Here is a 14,394-nt window from a genome sequence, read left to right on the forward strand (position 1 = left end):
ATCAAGGCTCTCGCAGTGAGAGAAGACGGGCACTTTTAACATCTCGGCAAACCCACATCCAGTCGCCCACGTGAAAACTCACCCCCTGGCACTGCCTGTTCCAAATGAATGGGACTTTGTTTTTGCTTTTTATTACAGCAGCTCAGTAGAATAAAAAGAAAAGTGCATTGTGCAGACATTGATAGTAATTTTATGAGGTATCTGGGGGGGAAAAAATGTTGGTAAAGATGTATTTTAATTTTGAGCTTAAAAGCATGAAATGCGAGATGTTTAATTAAACGATACTGAGTATCAGTCCCTTCTCAGTTCATTTCTTACCATTTTTTCTCATCCAGTATCTTGCTGGATTTCCTAGGTTAAGATTAAAATACAATCATTGTGTAGTCAGCCAGAGATGTTTGTGTTGCAGTAGCTCTTTAAACATGCACTCAGACTATCCCTCATGCTTTTCTAGGTATGCTTGGTTTTTTACAGTTTATCACATGGAGGTTATAGGGAGGAATAAAGTCACATTTATGTTCAGTACACAGATCTTATCAAAGACTAACCTGAGTAAAATCAGAAATAGCCTGTTCTACTTCACTGTAGCAGTGACCTCAGAAATGCTGTAGGATTCGTCTGAAATAGGATTCTCTGCCTGAGCTTTTTTTTTTTTTTTTTTACATAATGTTTGATGTAACAGTTGAAATCCAGAGCAGACGATCCACTGAATTTTAATTGCCTTTGCAGGGATCGTTTCAGACTCCTCACAATCATTGCCAAAGTTTTATTAATTTAGTTTCTTTTCTTCAATTGGATGGAGAGAAAATAAATATTGATGTCAATTAAAATGTTGATAACATAGGTCTTCATCTGTGCTGAAACATAGATGTTTTTTATATTTTTGACCTGATTAATCTTTTATAACACTGCCATGAGACACTTCTTTGTAGTGTGGAAAAAGATAAAGGATCTAGCTTTCAAATCCCCATAATTATATCAATAAAAATGGAGTTACCTGTGCATTAGTGGTCATATATACAGTACTGTACAAAAGATTTAGGCAGGTGTGAAAAAATGCTGTAAGTAAGAATGCTTTCAATAGATTAACAGATTTATATTTATCAATTAAATGCAAAGTGAGTGAACAGAAGAAAAATCTACATCAAATCCATATTTGGTGTGACCACCCTTTGCCTTCAAAACAGCATCAGTTCTTCTAGGTACACTTGCACAAAGTCAGGGATTTTGTAGGCATATAGTCAGGTGCATGATTAAACAATTATACCAAACAGGTGATAATGATCATCAATTCAATATGTAGGTTGAAAAACATGAACTGAAACAAGCAGCTGTGTAGGAGGAATAAAACTGGGTTAGGAACCGCTCGGCTAACAAGGTGAGGTCGCTGAAGACAGTTTACTGTCAAAAGTCATACACCATGGCAAGACTGAGCACAGCAACAAGACACAAGGTAGTTCTACTGCATCAGCAAGGTCTCTCCCAGGCAGAAATTTCAAGGCAGACTTGGTTTCCAGATGTGCTGTCCAAGCTCTTTTGAAGAAGCGCAAAACGGGCAACGTTGAGGACTGTAGATGCAGTGGTCGGCCAAGGAAACTTAATGCAGCAGATGAAAGACACATCATGCTTACTTCCCTTCGACATTGGAAGATGTCCAGCAGTGCCATCAGCTCGGAATTGGCAGAAAACAGTGGGACCCTGGTACACCCATCTACTGTTAGGAGAAGTCTGGTCAGAAGTGGCCTTCATGGAAGACTTGCAGCCAAAAAGCCATACCTCCGACGTGGCAACAAGGACAAGCGACTCAATTCTGCATGAAAACACAGGAACTGGGGTGCAGAGAAATGGCAGCAGGTGCTCTAGACTGATGAGTTAAAATTTAAAATATTTGGCTGTAGCAGAAGGCAGTTTGTTTACCGAAGGGCTGGAGAGCGGTACATGAATGAGGGTCTGCAGGCAACAGTGAAGCACAGAGGAGGTTCCTTGCAAGTTTGGGGCTGCATTTCTACAAATGGAGTTGGGGATTTGGTCAGAATGAATGGTCTCCTCAATGCTGAGAAGTACAGGCAGATACTTATCCATCATGCAGTGTCATCAGGCATCTGATTGGCCCCAAATTTACTCTGCAGCATGGCAATGACCCCAAACATACAGCGACAGTCATTGAGAACTATCTTCAGTGTAAAGAAGAACAAGGAGTCATGGAAGTGATGGTATGGCCCCCACAGAGCCCTGATCTGGGATTACATGGAGAGAGAGAGAAGCAACTGAGGCTTCCTAAATCCACAGAAGAACTGTGGTTAGTTCTCCAAGATGTTTGGGCCAACCTACCTGCCGAGTTCCTTCAAAAACTGTGCAAGTGTACCTAGAAGAATTGATGCTGTTTTGCAGGCAAAGGGTGGTCACACCAATTATGGATTTGAGTGTAGATTTTTCTTCTGTTCACTCACTTTGCATTTAGTTAATTGATTTAATATAATTGAACGTCTATTTTTGAAAGCATTCTTACTTTACAGCATTTTTTCACACCTGCCTAAATCTTTTGCACAGTACTGTACATTAAATTGAACATTTAATATTTGATATGTATTGATTTTCTTCCAGGTGTACACTAACAGAAATTTGAATATGGATTATTGACAACATTTTTTATCAATATGTTGTGATAATTACACAGCAGTACACATTAGTAAAATGTGAAGATTCTCAGCCGACACTAAGTAAATTTTTTGCAGGTTTCCATTGAAAATCATAGAGTATTATACTGCTTATGGTATGGTTTCCTCAGTGTGGTACAGGTTGTTTGTGTTTGGATAAAGGAGCTTGTAGAGCTCTTGTAGGTGTTTTTCTATTAAGAGAATATGTGCCTCTATAAGGCCATTGTCACCAAACTCATCTGTCTTTGTAACCCGATAACCATGAGCCCATGCACTCACTCTAGTTTTGAAAGATGCAAGATTTCGGTGAGCACTAAATGCACTCATTCAGTGCTAATAGCTTAGCAGTCAGTACAGACTGTTACACTTGTATAAACTGCCATGTGTGTTTTGGAATCTAATGTGTTACCAGTTCTTTGAGATTGGTGGCTTCACTTTTTCTTCTGCAAGCCCAGGCTTGTCCCACTTACATGAGGGGGACACTGTCAGTCCATAACCTACATTGCCTCCATCAATTCTGCTTCCCGCTCCATAGGATATTAACTCTGGACAAGTGCCTTTCATGCACTTTGTTAATTATCTGGAAAATCCAATGCTGAGCTTGGGCGCAGCAATTCCTCCGGGGAAATTACAAGCTTGGTTCCTTCTCTGAGCTTTTAGTCTGTCTCCTTTTCTTGTTTTGATATCTTGTATCACAGCAAGGCTTCCTCAGTGATACTGCTAAAGACTGTGACTGTTTTGGAACAATGTTTTAATGTAATAAATATTCCCACTTAGTCCCCAAGTTTATTCCTGAGATTTCATTAGTAGGAGAACATGGGGATCATGTTTGTGACATGTTTAGCCGAAGCTAAAATGTGAAGCTACTTGCTGCTACTTTACTGAATTTGTAAGAAACTTCAAATTTAGAAACTAGCCTAGAACAAATTGGTGAAGTAAAGCTTTGAAAGTGGATATGGTATTTTGTATCCTTCAAATAGCTGTAATACAGGCAAGAATGTGGAAAACGTACTTGGTGTACTATATGGCATTTTTTAGATGTTTGCAATTGAACATTAACTGAATATATTGGTGAAGTTGCAGTCCAGTTTAGTCAGTGCTCTGTTATATGCATGAACATAACCCTGCTCAACCTTTTGTTCGTCTCTGGATTTGTGTGATTGTATAACTGTATCCTCTTTGCAAGAAGCAAGTTTATTTGTTATACAAGCATTGGGTATGTTAACCCACAGGTGGCAGGGAGTATTGTGAAGGAGAGTTTATCAAGTCATTTGGGGAAAAATGCCATGGAAGCAAATGTAGAGAGATTGGAAGAAATTGGTAATGATGATTTGTTAAAGATGTTGAGATCGATTTGCGGGGTCTGTTATCTGAAATGCCTTTACAGAATGGTGAAGCATTATCTTCTAGAATGTACCAAACCACTAGGCTTCCTTATAGGTAGATACTATTGTTCTCATTAAGTTGACCAGAGACTGTATCAACAAAGGAAGAGCAAAAATAAAGCACTACATTTGTGGCTGTGCTTTTCTGTGCACATATTATAGATTACATTTTGATGTGCTGTTAGTAGACTCCAGAATAGCAGGAAAGCAAAACACACTATGCTAGCGAAGTAGTTTTTCCCTGTCCTGATCAAAGTGAAGCCTGCTGGCATTGATGGGCCTGTTCCAGAAATCAGGATTCTGTCTCATGAGTTTTGTGCATGGTTGACACCCAGCTTGGCTCTTTAGCAATTAAAGGAGTCCTAATCCTCTTTGTTACCAGCTGCTGGAGTACAAGTACTGCCCAGGCCACGTGCGCCTTTGGTTAAGAGGTCTGTTGGAAGCTTGGACACATGCATTAAGATTTATTCTGTCGTAGGAAATAATGGAAATGTATCTGAAACCAAATCCAAATGCTTTCATGTATTAAAAGTCCACATTCAGGTTCAAACTGCTTGATGTTCTGTGTACACAGGTGTGCTAAATTGAGCTGAATGACTGAATGAGGTGCCAGCTGAGAACATGTCTAGAATTATATTGGTTGTTCCTCCATTATAGCTTGAGTGGAAAACACATTTGCATGAATTGCTCCAAGCAGTGTATTCTGTATCCCTGTAGGGAACCTGATTAACTCCCCCCTCACACAACCTGTGTTCATGACATATTACTACTATAAATCTTTGTTGAAAAACCTTATTGGAAATTCCATCTTAAGTCAATTGGATTAGTGCCAGGAGAATGGCAGTGTACCAAATGCCTCTTCCAACTGTTGTGTATGCTCACAACTGATAATGGTTTCAGTGAGCGAATCAGGAATACTACTTGTTTGTCAATCTGTCATTGGACAAGTTTGCCAAGCTAGGTTTGTATAGAGAGGGGGTTTGTTTTTACACTGTGCCGGATTCATATACTTGCCCATAGCCCATTCAGGAATATGATTTAGTTCTTGTTTAGTCACCAATGGGTTTTATTCACGTGCTTGATTTAATGAATTTGATGCCCTACTCCCATGCTCAGGGCTTGTTTTGAGATGGATTTCTTCTTCGTACGAGCCATGGCTTAAGATTATTGCCTCTTATCCACTTAGCTAATTGTCCTTGAGATAAATCTGGTGCAAATTATGTTGTATTCCAGTGGGGGGCCTCTGTAGTCTTTAGCATGCATTCTACATCTATTAGAACGGATAATGGCAGATGGGGATTGTGCAGGTGTGCTGAGAGACGTATTGCTTTAAATCATTCCTTGCAGTGTGCACGACGGTGTTTAGCTGTTTTTTGTTCTCGTGTTGTAATTTATCCTCCGATGTGAACACGGTTGGCTTATCTTTAAGACCCCATCTCTGTATACCAAATGTCCCAAAGCACTTGTTTTGTTCCATTATAAAAAATATTTAATCTACCACCTAATTGCAGGAAATGTGGTCAAATGGCCCTCTTTTGTGCACACCTAAATATTCAGTTTGTTTTTGAGTGCAAAGTGTACACAAACCAAACCATCCTGTGAGCTTTCAACGCTGGAATCATTGGTTCGTTGAGACAACTAGAAATTCTTTTAGGTGACGAGGCTGTGGGCTGTTCTTCATTCAGGACCTAATCAAGTTAATCTTCAACTTAATTTAAAAATTATTATATGGATGTGCAGATCTAGTGATTATATGGATATTGAGATCACTTAGGGATTTCCTTGTTTCAGTCCTTCATTGGAAATTATGGAAAGGTTAGTCAGTCCAAATCTAAAAAGAAAAGAAAAAATACTGAATTTTAAGGATTAAAAAAAAAAAAAAAAAGACCTTTTAGAAGAATTCTACTTGTGCTTAATGGCTTTCATTTACTAAATTAACTAACTTTATTTTAATTAGGAATTAATAGTACATTATAACAAACCAAAATACATAGCACCTACATCTATCCATGATTTGCTAGATATCAAATTTATTTGGATATATGATTTCATGAATCTCTTCCAAGCCAGTAGAATTTCATTAACCCCATATTGTCACCCCCCTTTGTCTTTGCCTGCCATGACTATCCATCAAGAGTGTTCTGCTTAACATGATAATTGCATGACTGTTTTCGGGTTGGCTTCCTCACCAACCTGAAGTCATTAAGAGTGGAGAACCCTATCCTGTAGAAGGGTAATCTCCTGTTGTGGCTGTGAGCGGGTCATTAGTCACAATTTCAGGTCAATGAAAAAGGTGAAACGCTTTTTAAAAGAAATGGCAGCATGTAGACATCGGGGCAGCAGTGCATATCCAAAATCACTAATTGCGAATGCTTGTAGTAATCGGTCAGATAGCAGGCAAGAACAAAGGGAAGGCCTTCAACAGCAAATGGATGAATGTCTTTACGGTGTTTGTAACATTGGTGTGGGTGGGCCTGACCTCACCTGCAGGTGCCCTTCATGCTGGTACAGAAGACAATGAAGGATGAAAATCAACACATCACTTCATCACAAAGTCTGAACAGCCTTCTCTACTTAAAAATTGATCTTTTTCAGCAGGTTAAATCTCCTTCCACCTAAGGTTCTCTTGTGTAAGAGTCCAAAATGTCATGTGTTGGTGCTGTAGCACAGTGCACTCTTGGTATGCCAAGCAGTTTTGAAAAGACCTTGGATGTCAACCATAATGAGAAGGTGTTACATGCTGTTTTCAGTGTTGTATTATTGAACAAAACCAGTCTCCTTTTCTAATGTATACACAAATAGATAGCCACAGGAGGCCCTTAAAAGTTGAACAGATCAGCCTGTGGAAGCGCACAGCAGGTTGCGCACTCGCTTGATAACTGAGATGTTGTGGATCGATTTTAAATGGTCTCGCTGCCGAAGCTTCACTACCTCTAATGGTTAAAGGAAATGGGCTTTAAAGAGTGAAGAGCTGTGAATGACATTGTTTCTCTCCCCCTAGTCATGCTGAACAGGTCTGAGTATTGTCACTGAGTACTTATAGTGATTCATTTTTGTCCTTGTAAGTGAAAGTGTCAATGTCAATCACAGCCATTTCTTGTCATTTTTTTGATTTTTTTTTTAAGATGGTGTGGAGATCGGTCTCTTGTTCTCTATATTCTGTCAATACTTCCAGAAGTGTATTTAAGGTTATTGGCATCTCAATGAAATCATAATCATAAAAATATAAAATAAACAAACAAAACACTGTAGCATCTGAATCACTGGCTAATGTTATCCTGGCAGAAATGAGGAAAAAAGGCCATATAAATGTAGAATTAAAACGTGTGATTGAAATCTTTATTCATAGTACTTAAATACGTGTTCTGTGACTATGCATTTCTGGTATTGTGGAACAGTATAGAACAACAGACTTTGAGTGACATTTTCAGTTGGTGTATCATGCCATATCCCTCCCAGAAATCACCATCCAGATTTGTAATTCTTTGTTTTGAGGTATAGCATTAAGCTGTAAATGTAAATGAAGTGCATAATCGGTTATCTTCTCTTCCTCTGCAGACTACCAGCGACTGATGACAGTGGCCGAGGGCATTACAGCTCTCCTCTTCCCCTTCCAATGGCAGCATGTGTATGTGCCCATCCTCCCTGCCTCTCTGCTACACTTCCTGGACGCTCCTGTGCCCTACCTGATGGGGCTTCAGTCCAAGGAAGGGACAGACCGGTCCAAGCTGGAACTCCCTCAGGAGGTAACTACTCTCAGACTGAGTTAAGGCCTAGCCCGGTTAGCCAAATTTGTCAATTCAGTTTGCAGTAAGTTGCCACAGAGCACTGCACACAGTAAAAACAGTGGGAAAAAAGAAATCGGTAAACATGGAGGATAGAAAAACTCCTCTATGATAACAAGGCCTTTTATTTGATGGCTAAAGTCCAGGTCCTGCTACCAGGGGTTATGTACTTGCCATCCAAGGCCAATTGGATTCCTGCTGTTGCTGCTGGTTATTTACCTGAACATTAATCTGTCCTAAAAGGCAGAAAATGTACAACATGAATATGTGCTGGCAAATGTATGCTTTGTAGCCACTTGTGATTTAATCACCTTGAGATGTGGACAAGGGGCCTAGACCAAATCAAAACCTACTTGAGAATCACAAATTGCACTCATGGTTTGATTAATGTCAGAAGCTGCTTTCTACTACTTATAAATGAAAAGGCAACAGGTTACAGGTTTGTAATTTGTCACAGGTTGTGCAAGAGCTTTGATTTAGTCTAGACTGGGATAACTTCGGTTAACTATATACTTACCCCTTCCTTCACTCACCCTTACAAATGGAAACAGTTTGTACGTTTTACACTGAAGAATGATTTGGGAGAGTTTGTTGCTGAACTTTTGAATGGCAAATTGCAGTGTGAGTCTGGGTGTGGAAATGCATTACTTGGCAGACTAGTTTACTAGAGCCCATTAAGGTACAGAGCCAATCAGACCCTCTCCATCCCCATCTATCTTCCAAAACTACCTCTATCTACAAGACCCATCCCCACCTATAAACTTGTATGGGCATTCTTCATTTGTGCCTCTGGTATAACAGTGTCACTTCCACTAAGCAAAAGGTGCATGCTATTGAAATGTATTTAGTTGAATCTAGTGTGGTGTGTCAGGTGAGTCATTATCATAGCATTGTAAGTTCTTTTGAGTTCGTACGCAATCCCTTCACAGATTAAGGAACTATGAAAATAAGCAGCCTGTTTTCTAGAGTGAGTCCCTAAAATTTTGGCTGTTTTTGATTGTAAATATTGCCAAACAACCCAAGTGTGTGTGTGTTTGAGAGAGATAACATTTGTAATGAGTGCTCAGGGTGTCCTCCAAGGACGGCTAATCTTCTCAATTCTGCCTGAATTTTTGTCAGACTGTCTCTCTGCACCCGTGTGCAAGAGCTGGAGTTCCCGAGAGCTCTTCCTGTATAAATCCAATTTTCTGGATACTGTTTTTTTTTTTTTCCCTCTCTACTACAGAACCCTGTTTTCTAAGTTATAATTAAAACAAATCTTTGAAGTCTTGGTGCCCTAGAAATGGACTGATAAGGATATTAGTTTAGGCAGAGGGTGCAGAGAATTTGGGATCCTCTAATAATGCAAGCTGAAGGCAACAGAAGGGAATCTTGTCTTGTCTGTTGCCTGTAAGCATAGTGGAGCTATCCCTGAAATGCGTGTGTGCAGGATCAAGCCAGGATCAATTTAATTTATTTCCAAATTAAGTACTTTTTTTTTTCTGCTTTTTCTTCCAAATACAAAATACCAGAATAAGGCTCAGTGAAGAAACCGGCCACTCCCATAGTAATACTGATCTCTGCTTCTACAAAAGTCCTATTTGGGTCATTCTACCCAGAGCAGTTTCCCATTACCTGCATTTATTTTACTTCTCTGTGTGCAATAGGATATATAAAAGCTGCTTTAGAGAGTTTTCAGTACTGAGCTGACTAATACATGAAACTAGGCCAAAACCTGGAATCGAGGCATTTTCTCATCTGAGACTCCTGCAGCGATCTTCCTGATGATAAAGATGTTAGTTAGTTAATTCATTATTGGTTTGCTGGCCTCTTGCTAGAGGTGTAAACTGGAATTCAAGAGGCTCCTTCGCAGAACTGTATCTGTACATTATCAGACACACACACAACAGTGAAATGAACATCCTAATGGTTATTTTGGGGCATTATGGGGATTCTCTGCTGTCACTGTTTCCTCTGGTTCAGGCTCCTAACTGTTTTGCCTCTGCACCACATCAAATTAATATACATGGGCTAACTAACACCAGCCCCTCTGCTCATCTGTCTCCAGGGCTAAGAAAGCACAGGCTTAATCACGCCAGACTCCCTGCCCTGAGCCATGCGTCTGGTCTCCATATTCCTACACTTTGCCTGTACCCCTCGGCACAAGAAAGGAAAAACGGTTTGCAGAACCCATACTGAAGTCTAGTTACACGGGCTTTGTGAAAATCACAAATAATTCTTAAAGTAAATGCTGCCTGTGAAGATTTCTTTAAAAAGGCAATCACAGATGATCTGTACCATCATCAGAAAAGGTCAGATACCAAATAACTTGTATACCATATCTTGCAAAATCTTTTTTAGAAATTTAATTTTACATTGCTGTTGGTTTTCTAAAATAAGAGCATTGCACAATAATCCCTCACATTACCATGTGTATTACTGTAGGCATATTCGCTTTCCATGGCTATATTTTTGTAATGACTTGATGGGAATGTATAAATGGCAGGATGACTGAGTAATAAATTTCTAGTGATGCAGGTGCATGCTTAGTCATATCCTTTACAGTGATGTTATTAAAATGTGACATCCTGAAAGATTAAAAGTTAAATGATAAGTCTGGGTGCGTTTGTCAGATTGAACTAGATACACCATTAATCTTTTCTTTCCAGATCTTTACAGCATGTAACCTTCATTGCTGAAGTGTGTGCAGTCCTATCAGTTCGCCTTGTTTAGATGCATACAAGGTTGGCGTCTTATCCCCTTGTGAAGGCTGCCAGTGTTGGTGTCAGTCTGCCCCTCTGCTTTGCTGACAACAGTTAATTACCAGGCTGTGTGTCAGGAAGGCCTTGTCAAGGACACGGATGTTCAGTCAGTGTGACTCGGGCAGCTCAAGGCACCGAATGTTCTGTGTAAAGTCCAGTTTCGTGACTGCAGCGCCATGTTTCAGTAAACATCTCTCTCTGTGGGGGCCACGCTTGTCAAGCTGCCATGGCCTTCCAGGCAACCGTAGTTCATGTCCGCTTGATGGTCACAGGAGACTTGTCACAAGTCAAGCGTGCCTGTCCGAACAAAAGCACATAACAGGCTAACTGCACTTTGTGACGTGTGCTGCACTCTCTAAACCACGAGGAAAGGCAGAGTTCTGCAGCTACAGACTACAGACTTGCCAACTTATTTGTAGAAGAAAAAAGAAAAGGTCTTACCTTAACAAGGTCCCCCAGGAATGACCGCTCCTGGATTGTGATCTGATTTTTGCAGTCTCGCTGTTGCTTGTAGAGAGGTGCTGCGATGTGCCTTTTCCACCAAAATCCAAGGCCCTGACTTCTCTGCTGAGGTTAAGTGATATTGTTAACCAGCACAATGGAGAATCAATGCAAGAAGTGTATTCTAACAAACTTGACGTTCTGTAGAAATTAGTTTCTATTCTGTCTGTGTAGATCAGAGAAGGTCACAGGATTATAATGTGTCCTTATTTTTGCTTTTATCCAGTTGTAGCAATTCCAATAGATGCATTTTCTCAGCTTTACCTTCATCTCTATATGGTATACTGCTTACCTCAACAGGATTTATAAATGTTATACTTTCCAGATTTAGGTGGTAGATTTATCCAACTTCATCATGGTACTATACTCGGGTGAAATATTGCACATAAACAGAAGAGAGATTTCCACAGGGATGGTATGATACAGATATACTTCCTTCCATATTGAGTTAGCAGCTGAGCCTACTGCAGGAATGTCTCTGACAGATGATTAATCCAGTGCTATGGAACCATCACCACAGTTCTGATGTTGCTTGGTGATAGTCTATAGTTCTGATATGAGAGTACATTTATCAGCAGGTTACTGTGACACAATGAGGAATTTGCAAGAAAGCTCCTCCATTTAATTAGGCACTGACTTTTCTGACTTTTTTTGCCTAAAAATAAATTTTGCTGTCTCTTGGGAAATCCCTAGATTCGCATGCATTTTTCATGGAACTGAAATTGGCTTAACATGATGCTCCGAAACGGTACCATAGTATCAGAGCATTTTTACACGGAATGTCACGTGATGGCCAATGCGTTTTCACAACTAAATCACTAAGCTGGAGACAGCGGTTTTGTTATGGTAAGGGATAAGAGGACTACAAGAGAACACATTCAAGAGGCCTAAAAATCACCAGGTTTAAGTAATTGTTATCAGCCTCTTATTTCTGTGGTAACAAACAACTAGAGGCCTCTGTCATAACTGCAGTACAGTTAACCCTACAGTAAGTGTTCCCAAATGATTCTGGGTGGTTGAATTACATTTTTTAATCATGGAATCAATGACCTTGTAGTTGGAAGGAAACCTCAAATTCAAATAGCACCCTCTAGTGATGCAGTGACTTGAGTGGTGTCTCCTCAGTGCAGTGTTACTTGGAGGAGATTGTAGATTCTGTAACGACTCCAGAGGCAACTGAAGATTTCTTTTAGTGTTGCGTGGTGCTATCTGCCTTGCCCTTTCACGGTGTAATTGAGATCAAGTCTTTTAATTTGATCCTGGCAGTAATGCCATGATAAAACCATTATTTTAAATTGGGTTTGCATGGGCATTACTTGGGTTTATCTAGAACCGTCACTGTCAATTTCCATTTTAAGTGCTCATTGGTTAAGTACTACATTCATGTTCAACCCCATACATTACTCTTTTCCGTGTTCATTTTAAGCAGTGTAATTAATTATAGCCTTAAGAAGGGATGTGTTCAGTGAAACCTGCTTTACTGTGACTGTCATATTTACTTCCACTCAAAGCCTATGTTCCTGTCAGCATGATAAGTGTGTTATATCTTTTGAGCAAATTTCCCATGTTTTTTTAAAACCTTGGGCTAGCCTGCTTTAAGGAGTTTTGGGCCTTGAAAAATGTAAATTTTCTCCCTCTCTCAGGCATAAGTCTTATTTTACACATTCTTAGCCCTGAGATGATGATTTCATCTGTTGACTTGGTTTCCTAGACCCACCTAGGGAGCCAGGATGCCAGCCCTGTTCATGTGAACATCCATATACTGATTGTACACCTGATAATTGCCCTCCTTTCAAAATCGGATTAAAAATAATTACATTTACGAAAAGCCAGAAAAGAAAAATAATCAAATTTAGTTTGGCATTGCACAAAAAGTCTATTTATTTCCTCCCTTGACAGAAAGCTCAATCAATGTCTGTATTAAGCACAAAGAATAAAACCGGGTCTCAGGATGACTAATGCAAGCATGCCGACAAGGAAATATAACTCAATTCCCCCATTTTCGTAGGCCAACCTGTGCTTCGTGGATATCGACAACCACTTTGTCGAACTCCCCGAGGACTTCCCTCAGTTCCCCAACAAACTGGAGTTCATCCAGGAGATCTCTGAGGTTCTGCTGCGCTTCGGCATCCCCCCCGAGGGCAGCCTGCATTGCAGCCAGAGTGCCACCCATCTGAAGAGCCTTGCGCTGAACGACCTCGTCAACGACAAGAAGAACGGGAACCTTCCTGGGGACGCCCTGGCCGTGTTCGAGCTCCTGCAGGGCAACCCCACGCTGGAGAGGCTCCAGGCCCTGGCCAAGCGCACAGGGGTGACTATGGGGCGGGTGGAGGCACTGGGCCGCGGGAAGAACAAAGACTGGCGGCTGCAGTGCGAGGAGGAGGAGCTCCAGGACGCCAGGCTCAACGTGCAGGTCCGCGAGGTCTTCGCCAGCCGCTTCACACAGATGTTCGCTGACTACGAGGCCTTTGTCATCCAGAGCGCGCAGGACCTGGAGTCCTGGCTCACCAACCGTGAGCAGATGCAGAACTTTGACAAGGTATGGGTGGTTTTCAAAAGCTCACAGCATGATGATGCTGGGTGCTGTACAGATCTCTCAAAAATATTAGTAAATTCCATAAATTCAGTGTTTCAGCTGGTTTTGCTTTTAGTTTTTCCCTGAACACATTGTTCTTCTAAGCAGTCAGTTGGTGTATTGAGTTCTGTGTTTTGTAGGTTTTTGCAAAATAAACTCTTACCTTCTATTTCCAGTTTGAAAGAGACAAAGAAAAATTAGATTTAACTTTTATATACGATATTTGAAAGACCAACTTGCATTGTCTCTTCGAGCTTGAGCTGTCACTGTAACAATGCTGATTTCTGGTGAGTAAAGTTTGACAGCTATTTTGAATCTTGCAGTCCCACTTGAAAGCAGTTTGACAGGCTATGAATAAAGGGATATGGTGAGGTCAATAATGTGCTGCTAAGGTACCCTTCAAAAGGAATCCATTCCTTTGAGACTCCAATATTTATGTAAGATTTTGCTTCACTGAGTTGATGTTCAGGACTGCCAAACACTGCTCATCACTGCTCGTTATGGTGACGTAAACCCTGCCTTAACTTGGTAGAGCATTTGGCCCCCTACTCCTTTATCTGGTGAGGGGTCATTTGGCATAGTGGGATTGCTGGGATCAGTTTAGCCGATCACTTCTTACAATTCAAGTGAAATATTGTCCTTGTGAGGTGGGGTATTCAGGCGTTTCTTCCAAATTATCTCTAAATCACTGACTCGAATGAACATAAGGAAACTTCCTGTAATATCTAATGTTATGTGAAGTGTTTATCT

At 40.5% G+C, this 14,394-nt stretch overlaps 1 protein-coding gene across 13 annotated transcripts in view; it reads left to right on the forward strand.

Moving 5' to 3' along the window:
• The window catches only part of dennd5b (DENN/MADD domain containing 5B), a 99,639-nt gene that overhangs the window by 59,401 nt on the left and 25,844 nt on the right, over positions 1-14,394 (forward strand). For all 13 annotated transcript variants that reach the window (XM_066705273.1, XM_066705277.1, XM_066705284.1 and 10 more), the window contains 2 exons: positions 7,601-7,788; positions 13,078-13,608. In XM_066705273.1, coding sequence (XP_066561370.1) covers positions 7,601-7,788; positions 13,078-13,608 — 719 coding nt within the window. The remainder of the gene's footprint in view (positions 1-7,600; positions 7,789-13,077; positions 13,609-14,394) is intronic.

The sequence above is a fragment of the Amia ocellicauda genome, chromosome 5, assembly GCF_036373705.1.
Source record: "Amia ocellicauda isolate fAmiCal2 chromosome 5, fAmiCal2.hap1, whole genome shotgun sequence".
Taxonomy (NCBI): Eukaryota; Metazoa; Chordata; class Actinopteri; order Amiiformes; family Amiidae; genus Amia; species Amia ocellicauda.